The sequence below is a fragment of the Psittacula echo genome (assembly GCF_963264785.1).
Source record: "Psittacula echo genome assembly, chromosome: 9".
In the NCBI taxonomy this organism is placed as follows: domain Eukaryota; kingdom Metazoa; phylum Chordata; class Aves; order Psittaciformes; family Psittacidae; genus Psittacula; species Psittacula echo.
In genome coordinates, this window is record NC_137745.1 from 16,400,480 (window position 1) to 16,413,773 (window position 13,294).

The 13,294-nt window shown below is 49.1% G+C and overlaps 1 protein-coding gene across 1 annotated transcript; it reads left to right on the forward strand.

Annotated features, from left to right (window-relative positions):
• Window positions 1-2,911: 2,911 nt before the first annotated feature.
• LOC308224949 (glutathione peroxidase 1-like) lies at window positions 2,912-3,896 on the forward strand. The gene is made up of 2 exons (XM_080625346.1): window positions 2,912-3,183; window positions 3,282-3,896. The coding sequence occupies exons 1-2, from the start codon at window positions 2,935-2,937 to the stop codon at window positions 3,633-3,635; spliced, it is 603 nt and encodes a 200-aa protein (XP_080481472.1). The 5' UTR covers window positions 2,912-2,934; the 3' UTR covers window positions 3,636-3,896.
• The last annotated feature ends 9,398 nt before the right edge of the window (window positions 3,897-13,294 follow it).

A 13,294-nucleotide genomic window follows, 5' to 3' on the forward strand; every position in this document is an offset into this window, starting at 1 on the left:
TTCCCCCTGTTCCTCCATGCAGCATGCTCCTCCATGTTTGCACTGGTATTTACAGCAGCTGCTGCTGAGTTGAGAGCCTCTGTCTGCTTGGCTGAGCAGGAGGGAGTCCAGTTGCTCATGACAGTCCATGTAAGTGAGGACCTCGCTGTGTCCAATTAATGTCCTCAAAATGCCAATGTCACTCTGGGGTTTTTTGTGGGGGTTTGACAATGTTCCCGATTCCTATTCCTGCAACAAGGAAAAAGCCACCCCAGCCATGGGAATGCCCTGTACCTCTGGTCCTTGTCCTCCCTCTACAGCCACGGACACCAGTGACACATCTGGCCAGCTCAGCGGTGGCACCCACCCAGCCCTTCCTTTTTCCTCTCCTGGGTAGATTTTCCACCTGTGCCGGAGGGGTGGTGTTGAGCAAAGAAAGGGAGTTCCCAGCTGGGGGCTGCCCAGGAGGATTTCACCCTGGGTCTGTCAGTCGCTGCTCTGCAGTTCCTTTTTCTTGCGGGGTGTTGCAGTTGAGCAAAACTGGGTTTTATCAGTGTTCCAGAGCTGCAGAGTTGCAAATCTCCTTGATCACAGTTACAGAGCAGCTCCTCCAACTGCTCTTTGGGGGTTCTGAGTAAGGTCTGCATGTTCCTCAGACCCAGCTCATGGGATATGTCTGCTGATGCACTTCCAAGTGATTAATTTGTTGCCCCAGTTTTAATCTAAACTCGTTACCCTACAGCACCACTTCCCCGTCTTCTCCATGTTGGCTACCTGCAGGCGTTGGGTGTCCAGCCCTGGCTGGCCTTTGAGTTCAGACATGTTAATTCTGTCTCACCTATTTATAACCAGGAGCTCCAGCCCTCTTTGTCCCTCACACCACTGGTATCAGAGCAGGAGCCTGCTTAGAAGCAGGTTGTGAAGTTGTCAGTCCTTCTCTGCCTTCCTGCCTTCAAGGGCTGCTGGCCTGGCTCCTTTTGGGTTCCTCTCATGTCTGTCACCTCTGGGAGCCATTGTGTTCTCATGGAACTGAGCTAAACACACAGGGCCAGACCAGACATGAGAAATGGGAGTTCAGTGCTGCTGGAGAGTGACCCAGCCCCGCAAAGAGCTGTGAGAAAGGCAGGGAAAAGCTGGGAGTCAAAAGGCAGTCCTTGGCTAGGGGAGGGTTTGGTGCCGGGGGTGGGGAGAAGATGCAAGAGGAGGCCAGAAAGTGTGGGTTTGTGGCCTTAGCAATTACTGCTGTTGCTGTTAAACAGTGATCTTCTGACCTCCTAGATGCCACTTGTCACGCATCTCAAAATGGGTCCCTTGAGGCCACCTAGTCCCTCAGGAGCTCCTGGCTCTCCTGGATCTAAGTCCAGCTGGCTCAGCAGAACATGTCCAGGCACAGGGTGTAGCTCTGAGCCAGCAAGGAAGTTCAGCTCACTTGGTTTCCTTAGACCTGGCTCACAAAGGAAGGGAAAGCCCTAACCTATGCTTGTCTGAAACAGGCAGGGCCACAGAAGTAAACTCCCTACTCAAGACAGAAGCTCCAGGCCCAGCCCAAGGACTGATAGTGCCAGTTTGTGCAAGTGCCAGAAGTGGCAGCAGGCTGATGCCTCTGGGGCACCCCAAAGAGAAATTCCCCTTCTGCAAGCCACCGTGGCTTCTTGTGCCCAGGGGTGGGTGAGGAGGCTGGTTGGACTGTAACTGTCAGGCTACTGGGCAGCAAACGAGGGTCACGCACCTCTGCTCCTCCCAACAGCCGCTTCCTTGCTGCTCCGATCTCTCAGGGCACTTGTCTCGGGTTCCTGCTATCGGCGCTGCAACACACCACAGAAATCGTAGATTCACAAGGGTGCAAAATAATGAGTCCCCAAAACTGGCTACAGCCAGGAACTATTCAGTTCCCAGTTGCAGGGGCAGGTGCTAAGAGTGGCCCAAAGCAAAACCTCCAGGATCCTGCAGTGTCCTGGGAACCCAGACCAGAAACGCAGCATTATGTGGTCGCCTGTTAGTGGCAGCTGGCAGTTCCCAATGAGTCCCTGCTACCAAGCATGGAACAGATCAGCCAGCAGCAGAGGGGCCCTGGGCACATCCCCTGGGGCCCAGGCAGCCTTGGCTGGAGGCCAGGGCCGATAAGCACTCTCTGACCTTGGGGCTGTTGTGCATGGAGCTGACTTGGCACCAACCCTTGCGGGACACTCCCTGTCCCTGTGGGAGCTGTGCTGAAGCTGAGGCCCCTGGTCCCTGCTGCCCCCCAGACCCTGCTGGTGCCACCATGGATGTCACCCTGAGGCCTGCCTCTTCCCAGTGGGCTGTGGAGCAGGATTTAGTGTTGGCACAAAGCCCCATGGAGGTACAGGGGGCTATGCGTCCTGTGTGGGTACTCCAAGAGTCTGCATCATTCACCTGGGGCTGCTGGGAACCACCCGCCCGAGGAAAAGAGCAGCTGCTACTGTGGGATTTAAAACTCCCTAAACTAGCCTAAATCAGTACAGGAAGAAATAGAATAGCCAGGCATGGGGTAAAGTAGCCACTGCAGCACAGGGAGGCTCCACCAGCCTCAGAGGGGTGAAGGAAAATTCGCAGAGGAGAATTCATGGCCCCTCTTTGTTCCCCCTGTGCCTCCTCCTGGCGCATGCAGAGAAGCCCCTGGAGCTCCACGGTGCTGCCTCCGTGCCCGGAGGTTTTGTCCCGCCAACGCGGAAGCTCCCGGGAACGACGTGTTGGGCTGATTTCCTCCAGTTTCTGAGGACCGGTAGCACTTCCTTCTGTAGTGCCCGGGGACGTCGAAACCGCCGATTCCAGCTGCGAACCGACGAGCCCAACTCCCAACCTGCCCGAGAAGGTGCCTCGAAGGCGGGCAGTCCCCTTTTGACTGAACCCCCGTACCAGCGGGCGGGGCGGTCCGGGGCGGAGCGGCGAGGAGCGGGAAGCGGGTGGAGGGCCCGCCCGCCTGCAGTGCTGGCCATGGCGGCGACAGGAGGAGGGGAGCGTGGGGACGCGGCGGGCCTCGGGGGCATGTCTGCGCGGCCGCTGGGCGCGGCGGAGCCGCTGTCGCTCGGCTCGCTGCAGGGAAAGGTGTTGCTGGTGGTCAACGTGGCGTCGCTTTGAGGCACCACCACCCGAGACTTCCTTCAGCTCAGAGACCTGCAGCAGCGGTACGGGTCTCGCGGGCTGCAGGTCCTCGCCTTCCCCTGCAACCAGTTCGGGCATCAGGTAGGGCCGGCGGCGGGGCTGGGGAGCGGGGGGAGCCGCCCGTCCGGCGGGGCTCTCACGGGCTTCGCTCGGGGCGCTTTTGCTTTTGTTCCCCCTAGGAAAATGCGACGAACGAGGAGATCCTGTTGTCGCTGGAGCATGTCCGTCCTGGGAAGGGGTACAAGCCCAACTTCATCATGTTCGAGAAGTGCGAGGTTAACGGGAAGAACGCGCACCCTCTCTTCAGCTTCCTGAAAGAGGCGCTACCTTTCCCGCACGATGACCCCTCCTCACTGATGACCAACCCGCAGTACATCATCTGGTCCCCAGTGTGCCGCAACGACATCTCCTGGAACTTCGAGAAGTTCCTCATTGGCCCGGACGGCGTGCCCTTCAAACGCTACAGCCGGCACTTCGAAACCATCAAGATCCAGGATGATATTGAATTGCTTCTGAAGAGGGTTGCCAAGTAAAGCGGAGCGCCGCAGCGCCCACTACCTGCTTAGCTTGTTGCGTGCCTGCCTATGCTCCTCAGCAGGGGGCTGCTGCTCTTGCAGAAATCCCAGTGTCTCATGCAGATTTTGTTTTTGATGGTGCATCTTCCAAATTCTTGAAGTGTACTTGATGTTTTTAAAAGCTGCATGTGGATGTTTGGGAAACTATGCTGGGGAAAGCGGCTACAAGTCTGAGTTACATTACTGTGATTCTCTGAATAAACAAACAGATGTACTTGCTTTAAGGCTGTGGCTTGATCAGTGTGGGCAAGTTGGGTGAAACTTGGTGGCCTGGCCCTTGTTTCCGCAGCTCATGTGGGTGGTCACAGGGGCGGGCTGGAATCACTGGGTGGAAATGTGAATGCAAATGCAGGGCAGCATAAGGGTGAGCAGCGTCTGCGAGCTTTGCAGACTGAATGCGTGCTGTGTCCTACCCGTGTTTTGCCAGCTTGGTAGAGCAGGAGGGCAGTACAGCACAGAAGCACTGGGACAAACTGCCTGCAGAGGAAAGACATGGCCTGGGGGTGGTTTTACACTATCAACAACAGGTTGAGACAGGTTAATACTTGCTCAGGCAGGCAGATGAGTGATTCCAGCCTGTGCTGGTGCTGCCACGCTGGCAGCAGGCTTGGGAAAGAAGAGGCCATTGGCCAAGGCTCATCTCATTATCTGGTCTCTGTTGGCAGATGCCCAGGGGAGACCAAGAACAGAAGCAGCATCTGCTGCCCGTCCCCTTATTCCTGAGCCACTGCTCCTTCGATGACTGAGCTGCCCCTGGCTCTATCCCATTTGCATCAGTGGCAGCCCAACATGGATCTTGCCCTGTCCTACACGAAGCCCATATAGCCTTTATGCATCCCCAAAACCTTGCAACACAGGGAATCACACCAAGTGCCGGTTCTTCTGTGTTCCCAGTGCAGAGTACCTCCCTATTCAACCACTTCTGCCACGGAAATTGTGCCTCGCCCCAGAGTGTCCTTGTTGCCCTTTGGGCACAGGAATTGCAAGTGACAGTACACGTGCCGTGTGCCAGGGTTCAGCCAATATTGTCTTTTTCACTCCTTCCTTAACACTTTTTTAACTCATGCCAACCATGGAGCTGACAGGGGGAGTTGCTGACATGGAGCTGACACATGTTCCTGCATAGCAATCCTGGTTTTACAGCCTGCTGCTCAACGGCTGGAATTAGGATTGGTTTCCCCTGGCAAACAGCGAGCCTGTGCTAAATTTCCCCTGCCATCCTTCTGCCCAGTGGCTCAGTTCCTCCTGCACATAAACTTTCAACAAGCCACTCCTCGCAAGGCCTCAACAGGACTTGGTGCTGAACTGAGGAGTGCTAACACAGACTACAAACTCAGGCTTTCACAGGGAAGGCATAGCACTTTCAAGCTATGTACGTGTGTACGGGTATGTGTACGGGTTTCATAATTAAAAGCGCTTGGGATTTGAGGTTTTGGTTGCTGTGTTTTGGGGTTTTTTCTGCCAGTAGCTCCCCTCCCCCCCTTCTCAGGTTTGCTTTGTTACTGTACCTACATTCAAGACCCCCTCTGGGCTGAGGAGAGACACTGAGGAAAAACCTATGCCAGCTCCACCTCTGAGTCATCGGGCTTTGAACTTGCATTGCACAACCCTCACCGAGCTGTTTCTTAACTTCCTGTACAGCTTCGTGGAAAAAACCCAGGATGTTTTAAGTAGCTACTGCAGGTTGGGAGCAGAAGCTGCTTGATTTGGCAGATAATTTTTTTCAGTGAAACCTACTTCCCTCATTAACGCAGGATGTTGAAAGATGTGGGGAGTAGAGAGGATCATGGGCAGCAGGAACTCACTGCACTGAAAAATCTTTCTCGACACGAGCTGCGTGTGGCACTTCCTCAATCCCGACTCATCAGTCTCAAGCCGTTGCAATGGGAACTGCTTTGTTTTGCCCGCTCCCTATCAGCTTGCACTGAGCCCCGCTGCCGCAGGGGAGCAGCCCCCAACGCCTGCAGCTGTTCCAACAGCAACCCTGCCTGAAAGGATCTCCGGCCGAGCCTGCCGGTCAAAGGCACCTTACACCGTGCTTACTCAGTGCTAGGGCCAAAGGATTTCTTTACCTTCTGGCTACTGGGGCTGTGCTAGCAGAAAAACAAACAGCAGCTCCAGAACAGATACAACCACGCCAGCAGAAGTACAGTGATGTGATTCCAGGATGAAAATTAGCCATGCCAGCAGAAAAATGAACAATTCCCAGTGTAAGCACACCAGCAGGAACTCTACAGTGCAGAGAAAGGCCTCCCCGCCTCGTTATTCCCTGTCTCATTTTGGAGTTCTCCAGAGCAGCTGTTTTCTGGGGGAAAGCTGAGGTGGTGAGGGCAGCCTGCGGGACTTTGGGCAGACAAGTGCAGCTCCCATGCAGGCTCTCGTGCCCAAACATTACGTGGTGTCATGACCAGAAGATGTTTCAGTGCAGACAGCAGCTTAATGCTGAGGGTAGACCTGAAGAATCCCGGGTGGTTCCTCAGGGATTATAAAATGGCCCAGCTCTATTTCTGTAATTTCAGAGAGAAACAGACGGGCTCATAAATACTCCTTCAGCATACTCCAGTGCTGCCGTGGCTTGGGGACATTGTCCTTGGAACATCTGTGTCTGTCACATCTATACTCCTACACTTATTTTTCTGCTTATATGCTTTTATTGCAAACAGCTAATCCTGATATAAGGAAAGCAAGTGCCTGGAAAACATAGGGTTAAGATACTTTTAACTTAGGTCTAAGATAGAGAACAATGTTTGTGTTGTAAGTCTCTGGTGTGATAACAGACTTTAGTAGTCTTACTAACATGAGTGAATTATTTCTTTCCTTTCCATTCTTCTAATGAGGGAATTATTTCTTACCATCCTTCTAATTATCAGTTAGTTTGGAGGCAGTGCCTCCCGAACATCTGCTAGCTTAGGATACTCCTTGTCTGCCCACCCTGTTCTGCTTGCAATAAATTTTGCACAAAGGTCACACTGTCCTAAATCTTCACCAGCTATCAGAAACTTACAGATCTGGCTGGTTTCAGATAGTTTTGTGATTACTGGGGCATCCAACTTTGCCAAAGGTGAAAAGTGCACCGTGAGGAAGACTCCTTACTTCATCTTGAAGACCCCTGCCCACGACCATCGGAGGGCAGTGCGCAAGTGCCAGAAGGGAGGAGACTTACTCCCCCACTTACTCAGATCACCACGGGGGCAGACAAGGACCATTACTAGTGAATCGTCAGGTATGTTTGAACCAGGTGAAGGGGATACCTATAAGTCATAAGGAGACGTCTCATGTGAGGTAAAGAGCGCGGGTGCTCGCCCTGAGGTTTAGGTTGGTTTGGTTTGGTAGGGTATCGATACAAGAGTATCAGGTAAAGGGGATACCTATAAGTCATAAGGAGACGTCCTACGTGAGGTAAAGAGCGCGGGTGCCCGTGCCAAGGGTTGGTTTGGTGTGTGGGTAAACACTGGCTTAAGATTTATGTTACCAATTATTGGCTTAGACAACATTCTGTATGAAGTGGGTGATTGAGAGACAGGCCCTTGTGTGAATGAGTGTTTCATGTGAGTGAGATATGGCATAGCTATGAAGTGAGTGTGGAGTCCTGATCCGCAGTTCCGTGCTCTCCGCAAGGAGAGCGGCCGGAGACAGATGAAGCATATGATGTTCTTTGAAACTGTGTTATTAATTGTTGTTTCTTTGATAGAAGTTTAGTCTCTGTCTCTGTCTCAAGTGTTGTAACTGTGTGGAGTGTGTCTGTGGGATCCCTAGTGTGTGTGTGTGAATGTGAGATTGATAATGGGAAATCAACAGAGTGGAGAAATCTTGAAAAAGAGTCCTTTAGGGTGTATTTTGGCACATTGGAAAGGACTGAGATGGTTTCCTGGGGGCTCGGAAGAAAACATTGATAAAATATTGTAACCAATGGTGGCCTTTGTATACTTAGGAACATAGGAAAAATGGCCTAAAAATGGAACTCTGAACTATAATACATTGTTACAATTGATGTTGTTCTTAAAGCAACAAGGAAAATGGGATGAAGTGATGTATGCAGGTATGGTTTTCACTTTAAGAAACCACCCGACATGACAGACGGAATACGAAATTAGCATAGCTCTGCCAGATCCCTTAATTTTGGCTTTGGAAAAGGACAGGGGAAAACAGAAAGCTAAGCTGGAGAGATGTTGTTCAGCCTGTGATATTGGGGGAATGATGTTTAAAGTTAAAAAAAAAAACCAAAACCAAACCACAAAACAAACAAACAAACAAAACCCACAAAAACAAAAACCCAGAGTAATCAGGAAGATAGGTTGGAAAATTATGTATCACAGGTACCTCTGCGAGAAGCACCCTCTGCATCTGTCCTATCTGATATTGATAAAGAGGAAGAGATTGCTGTCGCTGGCAGCAAGCAGCAGATTCACATTCAGAGTTAAGAAGGGGTTAAAACAGAAGTGCTGTTGCAGAGGCAGGCATCTGGAGCCGCTGCAGGGCAGGGTGAGCAACTGTGAGGTAAAGAAAGGGAAAACCAGGGGGGAAAGGAGGGGAGCTCGCACAGCTCCTGTGTTTAAGCACGGGATGAGTGCTGGGGCAGGCGGACAAGTGGAAACAGACACCTTGACAGACGAGACTGACGGCTTGTTGGATACGGGAGTGAAGGAGGAAGTATGGAGAGCGTATAGGAATTGGGAACAGGTAGAAAAGAAAAAGCTGAGCCGTGCTATAGCCACGGCTACCGTGGTTGCTTTGAAACTGGTGGAGGAGGAATGTCAGGTAGAGGTGGAGGAGGGATGTCAGGTGGAGGTGAGGGAGTGGGTTCTTACCGGATCGGTGTGAGTGCTGTGGGGAGTTTGGACATTGGAAGTGAGGCTGCCCTGGGGGCAGTGCCATGGGGTGGCTCCAGTGGCTGAATTGCAACTAGATTGATGGGGACCTGAGGAATCTACCCTAGCAGATCCACTGGTTAAATTAAAGCTAGGGACTAGACGAAATAAAGTGGAATTTTTAGTGGATACAGGAGCAACTTATTCAGCGTTAAATCAGAGGGAAAAGAATTTGTTACAGTTGTAGGAGCTACCGGCTGCCAAGAACTAAAAAAAAAAAGGCATTCTTTCTGAAACTTTTAGAGTACAAATTGGGAAAACAACTAGGAATGCATAATTTTTTATGCATGCCAAATTCTCCAAAATCTTTATTAGGGCAAGAAGCAACATTTAAAGAAGGCAAAATGGAATTAAGAGTTAAAAACGATCAATTAATTACAGTTGTGAGTTTATCTTTAATTCAACAGAAAAGCGAACAAGAGGACCTCCCTGAAATAGAAGAAATCCTTAATCAGGTGTATCTGGGAGTATGGGCATCTGAAGTTCCAGGTAAGGTGAAAAATGCTTTGCCTGTTATAGTGGAAATAAAAAGAGGGGGGGCTGCCCAATTAGAATTAAACAATATCCCTTAAAATGAGAAGATCAAAAGGAATCAAAGAAATCACTGTTAAATTTTAAAATATACATTATGGGAAAAGTTGCGGATTGGTTCAAGATCTTACAGCAACCAACAAAATTGTAGAGGATATTCATCCAGTAGTAACTAATCTGTATACCTTACTGACTAAACTGAATAATAATCCGAAATGGTTTGTTGTCTTGGATTTAAAGGATGCTTTTTTTTTTTTTTTTTGCCTACCATTGGCCAAAGAAAGCCAGAATTTATTTGCTTTTGAACGGGAAAATCCTGACATGGGAAGGAAAACTCAATTAACTTGGACGGTATTACCTCAAGGGCTTAAAAACAGTCCAACAATTTTGGAAATCAGTCAGCACTGGAACTAGAATCACGGAAGCCACCCACTCATATGGGGACTCTGTTACAATATGTGGCTGACCTATTAATTGCCACAGAAACAAAGGAAGAATGTGTCCAGTGGATGGTGGGATTATTGAATTTTCTGGGACTGAATGGTTATCAGGTATTCAAACAAAAGGCCCAACTAATTCCAACCCAAGTCTTCTACCTAGGATATGAAATAACAGGAGGACAGAGAGAACTTGGAGCTGCTAGAAAAGAAGCCATTTGCCAAACTCCACAACCGCCAACCATCAAGGAGCTCCGGATGTTCCTGGGAATGACTGTATGCCGCAGACTTTAGATCCATGATTATGGTGTTCTGGCAAGACCACGATATGAACTGTTAAAAGGAAATCCTCCCTCTTTAGAGTGGACTGATTCAGCAGAGGGGGCTTTTAGAAATTCAAAAACAGAGCTAATGAGAGCTCCAGCTCTGGGACTTCCAGATGTAAACAAACCCTTTTGGCTATATTCTTATGAAAAACAAGTAATAGCCTTGGGGGTCCACACTCAGAAACGAGGACCCTATAAAAGGGCAGTGGCATATTTTTCGAAACAGCTGGCTGAAGCGAGCAAAGGATGGCCCGGATGCCTAAGGGCTGTGGCAGCAGTTGTTATGAATATTGAAGAGGCTTGCAAATTCACCCTGGGACAAAAGATTACTGTGCTGGTGTCCCATGTTGTATCAGCAGTCCTGGAACAGAAAGGAGCCCACTGGTTATCTCCTTCATGTTTTTTAAAATACCAGGCCACCCTTGTGGAACAAGATGATACAGAAATTGTGGTCACTAATGCTGTGAATCCAGCATCCTTTTTGCAGGAACAACCGACAGAACCACTAACACACAACTGCTTGGCCACTGTAGGGACTGTATATTCAAGCCGACCAGATTTGATTCTTGGTTTACTGATGGTAGTAGCTTCATGAAAAATGGTGAACGAAAGGCAGGATGTGCCGTTACCACCACTTCACAGGTAATAGAAGCTAAACCTTTACCCGCAAACACCTCCGCCCAAAAGGCAGAAATAATAGCATTAATGAAAGCCCTGGAATTGGCTAAAGACAAAAGCATAAGTATTTGGACTCATTCTAAATATGCATTTGTCGTGGTCTGTGCACATGGTGCCATCTGGAAAGAACGAGGACTTTCGAACGTGCAAGGGAAACAGATTAAACATGCTACAGAAACTGAGGTTCAGCTACCTGAGGAAGTAGCTACTATGTATGGTAGAGGGCATCAACAAGGTGGCCCTAATCAGAAAACTGGAAAGAATTTGTCTGATTTCGAAGCCAAACGAGCATCTGAACAATCTAAAATCATGTCCTTAATCCCTGATGGCAAACTAATAATTGAGAAATCTAAACCTAGATATTCAAAAGAGGATAGAAAGTTGATTGAAGATCTGAAAGGACAGGAAAACAAAGACGGTTGGGTTCAGATGGGCGAATTGTAATTCCCTATAATCAACTCTGGAAGCTAGTTCAGGAAGAACATAATAAAACTCATTGGGTAGCAACTCTTTATATACAAATTATAGGAAGGAATCTATACACCATAGTTCCATTAGTGACAAAACAATGTCAGCTCTGTCTTCAGAATAATCCTAAAACTGAAAATAGAAATCAAACTGGGACAATTGGGAGAGGAAGTTATCCAGGACAGCAGTGGAAAATAAGTATTTCTGAATTACTGAGAAAAGGAGGCTATTGATATTTGTTGGTGTTAAAAAGAATATTAGGGACAAGAGCGACAGGTTTGGTTTATCCGCTTCACCCTTTCAGATCTGGAGACTGGGTTTAAGAATATTATACCTGTGTACAAAGAAATGCCACAGGTGTAGGTCACTATTCAAACTGCAATCACACTATTAATATAGATGGTATGGTAGTTCAGCGGTGGCCTGTTCCTGAAGGGAAAGGATGGTATTGGTTATGTGGAGAAAATGCTCATAAGACTCTACCCCAACTGGAAGAGGGCATGCACCTTAGGTGCCGTGGTACCCAATCTTGCTATTATTGGCTTCACAAGGAGGGGTTTGTTCCATAATCAATGGTTCCTATACAGATCAAAGTGGCAGAATTGAAACAGATCTGGAGGAAATTTGGAAACAAACTGAAATATTTCATGAAATGGCCAAGGATGACACCTCCTGGGGTTTTGAAGAAATATGGAAAAAGTTAACTTCATGGTTACCTAATCTCTCCTAGTTGAGGCAACTGGTTGCAGGAATCTTAATACTAATTAACACTGATTACTTGTGGCATGATACAGTGTTCTTTTTGCTGTTGTAAAAGGTCTGTAACTGATTATGAAGATTGGAAAAGACATAAAGTTAGACAAGTTGAAAGTGGTTGAAAGTACTTTGCCAGAACTCCTGAGTAAAATGGAGTTACATAACAAAAGAATTTGCAAAGGTAAAATAAAAGGGGGGACTTCATATAAGGAAAGCAAGTGCCTGGAAAACATAGGGTTAAGATACTTTTAACTTAACTTAGGTCTAATATAGAGAACAATGTGTTGTAAGTCTCTGGTGTGATAACAGACTTTAGTAGTCTTACTAACATGAGTGAATTATTTCTTTCCTTTCCATTCTTCTAATGAGGGAATTATTTCTTACCATCCTTCTAATTATCAGTTAGTTTGGAGGCAGTGCCTCCCGAACATCTGCTAGCTTAGGATACTCCTTGTCTGCCCACCCTGTTCTGCTTGCAATAAATTTTGTACGAAGGTCACACTGTCCTAAATCTTCACCAGCTATCAGAAACTTACAGATCTGGCTGGTTTCAGATAGTTTTGTGATTACTGGAGAATCCAACTGTGCCAAAAGTGAAAAGTGCACCATGAGGAAGACTCCTTACTTCATCTTGAAGACCCCTGCCCACGATCGTCGGAAGGCAGTGCGCAAGCGCCAAAAGGGAGGAGACTTATGATAATGAGTACCTAAACTAAATGTAATATCCCCGCCGCTCTCTCGGGAACCTAATGAATATGCATGTTTGAGTGTAATAAATATCTGCCTGCTTAACCCCTCGGCGTGCAAGTTAGGAGGAGCGATCTCCCTTGAACCCAGCGCCGTAATAAACGTACCTGCTTTATAACTCTCTTTGACTTGCAGAGTCTGATTTCGGGCTTCACCCTCCCCTGCTGCCCTCCAGCATCATGCCCTCGACCCTGGGGTGCACGGGGGGCACCCTTGCCCCAGCCTAGAGCCAGGGCTGGGGACATCTCTGAAGCTGGGCAGAGGGCTCGTGTACTCCCCACTGCCTGCCCTCCAGCCCTGCCTGCTCTCTCTTGGCCAGGTTCACGCATCTCTACTGCGGATGTGTCCAGTGAGGAAAAGAACAGCCTGGACATCATCGTAGCGTCCATCAAGAGAAGAACAAAGGTATCCACGGCCACTTCCATGCGGCTGTGCCTGTGTCTCCTGCACAGTCTTTCTGCCCTCGTCCCATACTCAGAAGGCACTGGGGGCTCTTATGGACCCCCCATCTGTCTTTCCCGTCCGACAATGTCTGTCCATCTGTCACCTCCCCGGCTGGCAGCAAGAAGACCAGAAGCTGAAGTTTCTGCAGGCCGTCTGCACCATCTGCATCACCACCAGCATGCACTCCTCCCTGTGGGACATGCTGTGGTTCTTCCACCCTGAGCTGGCAGAGACCCTCGAGGTGAGGGGATGGCCGGTCAGGCTGAGGCAGGGGCAGGGGCACAGCCGTGGGGCAGGAGAGGGCACAGCCAGGCAGGGAATGCGAGGGGAGTGAGCGCTGCTCTGGGCCTGCATCATCCTTG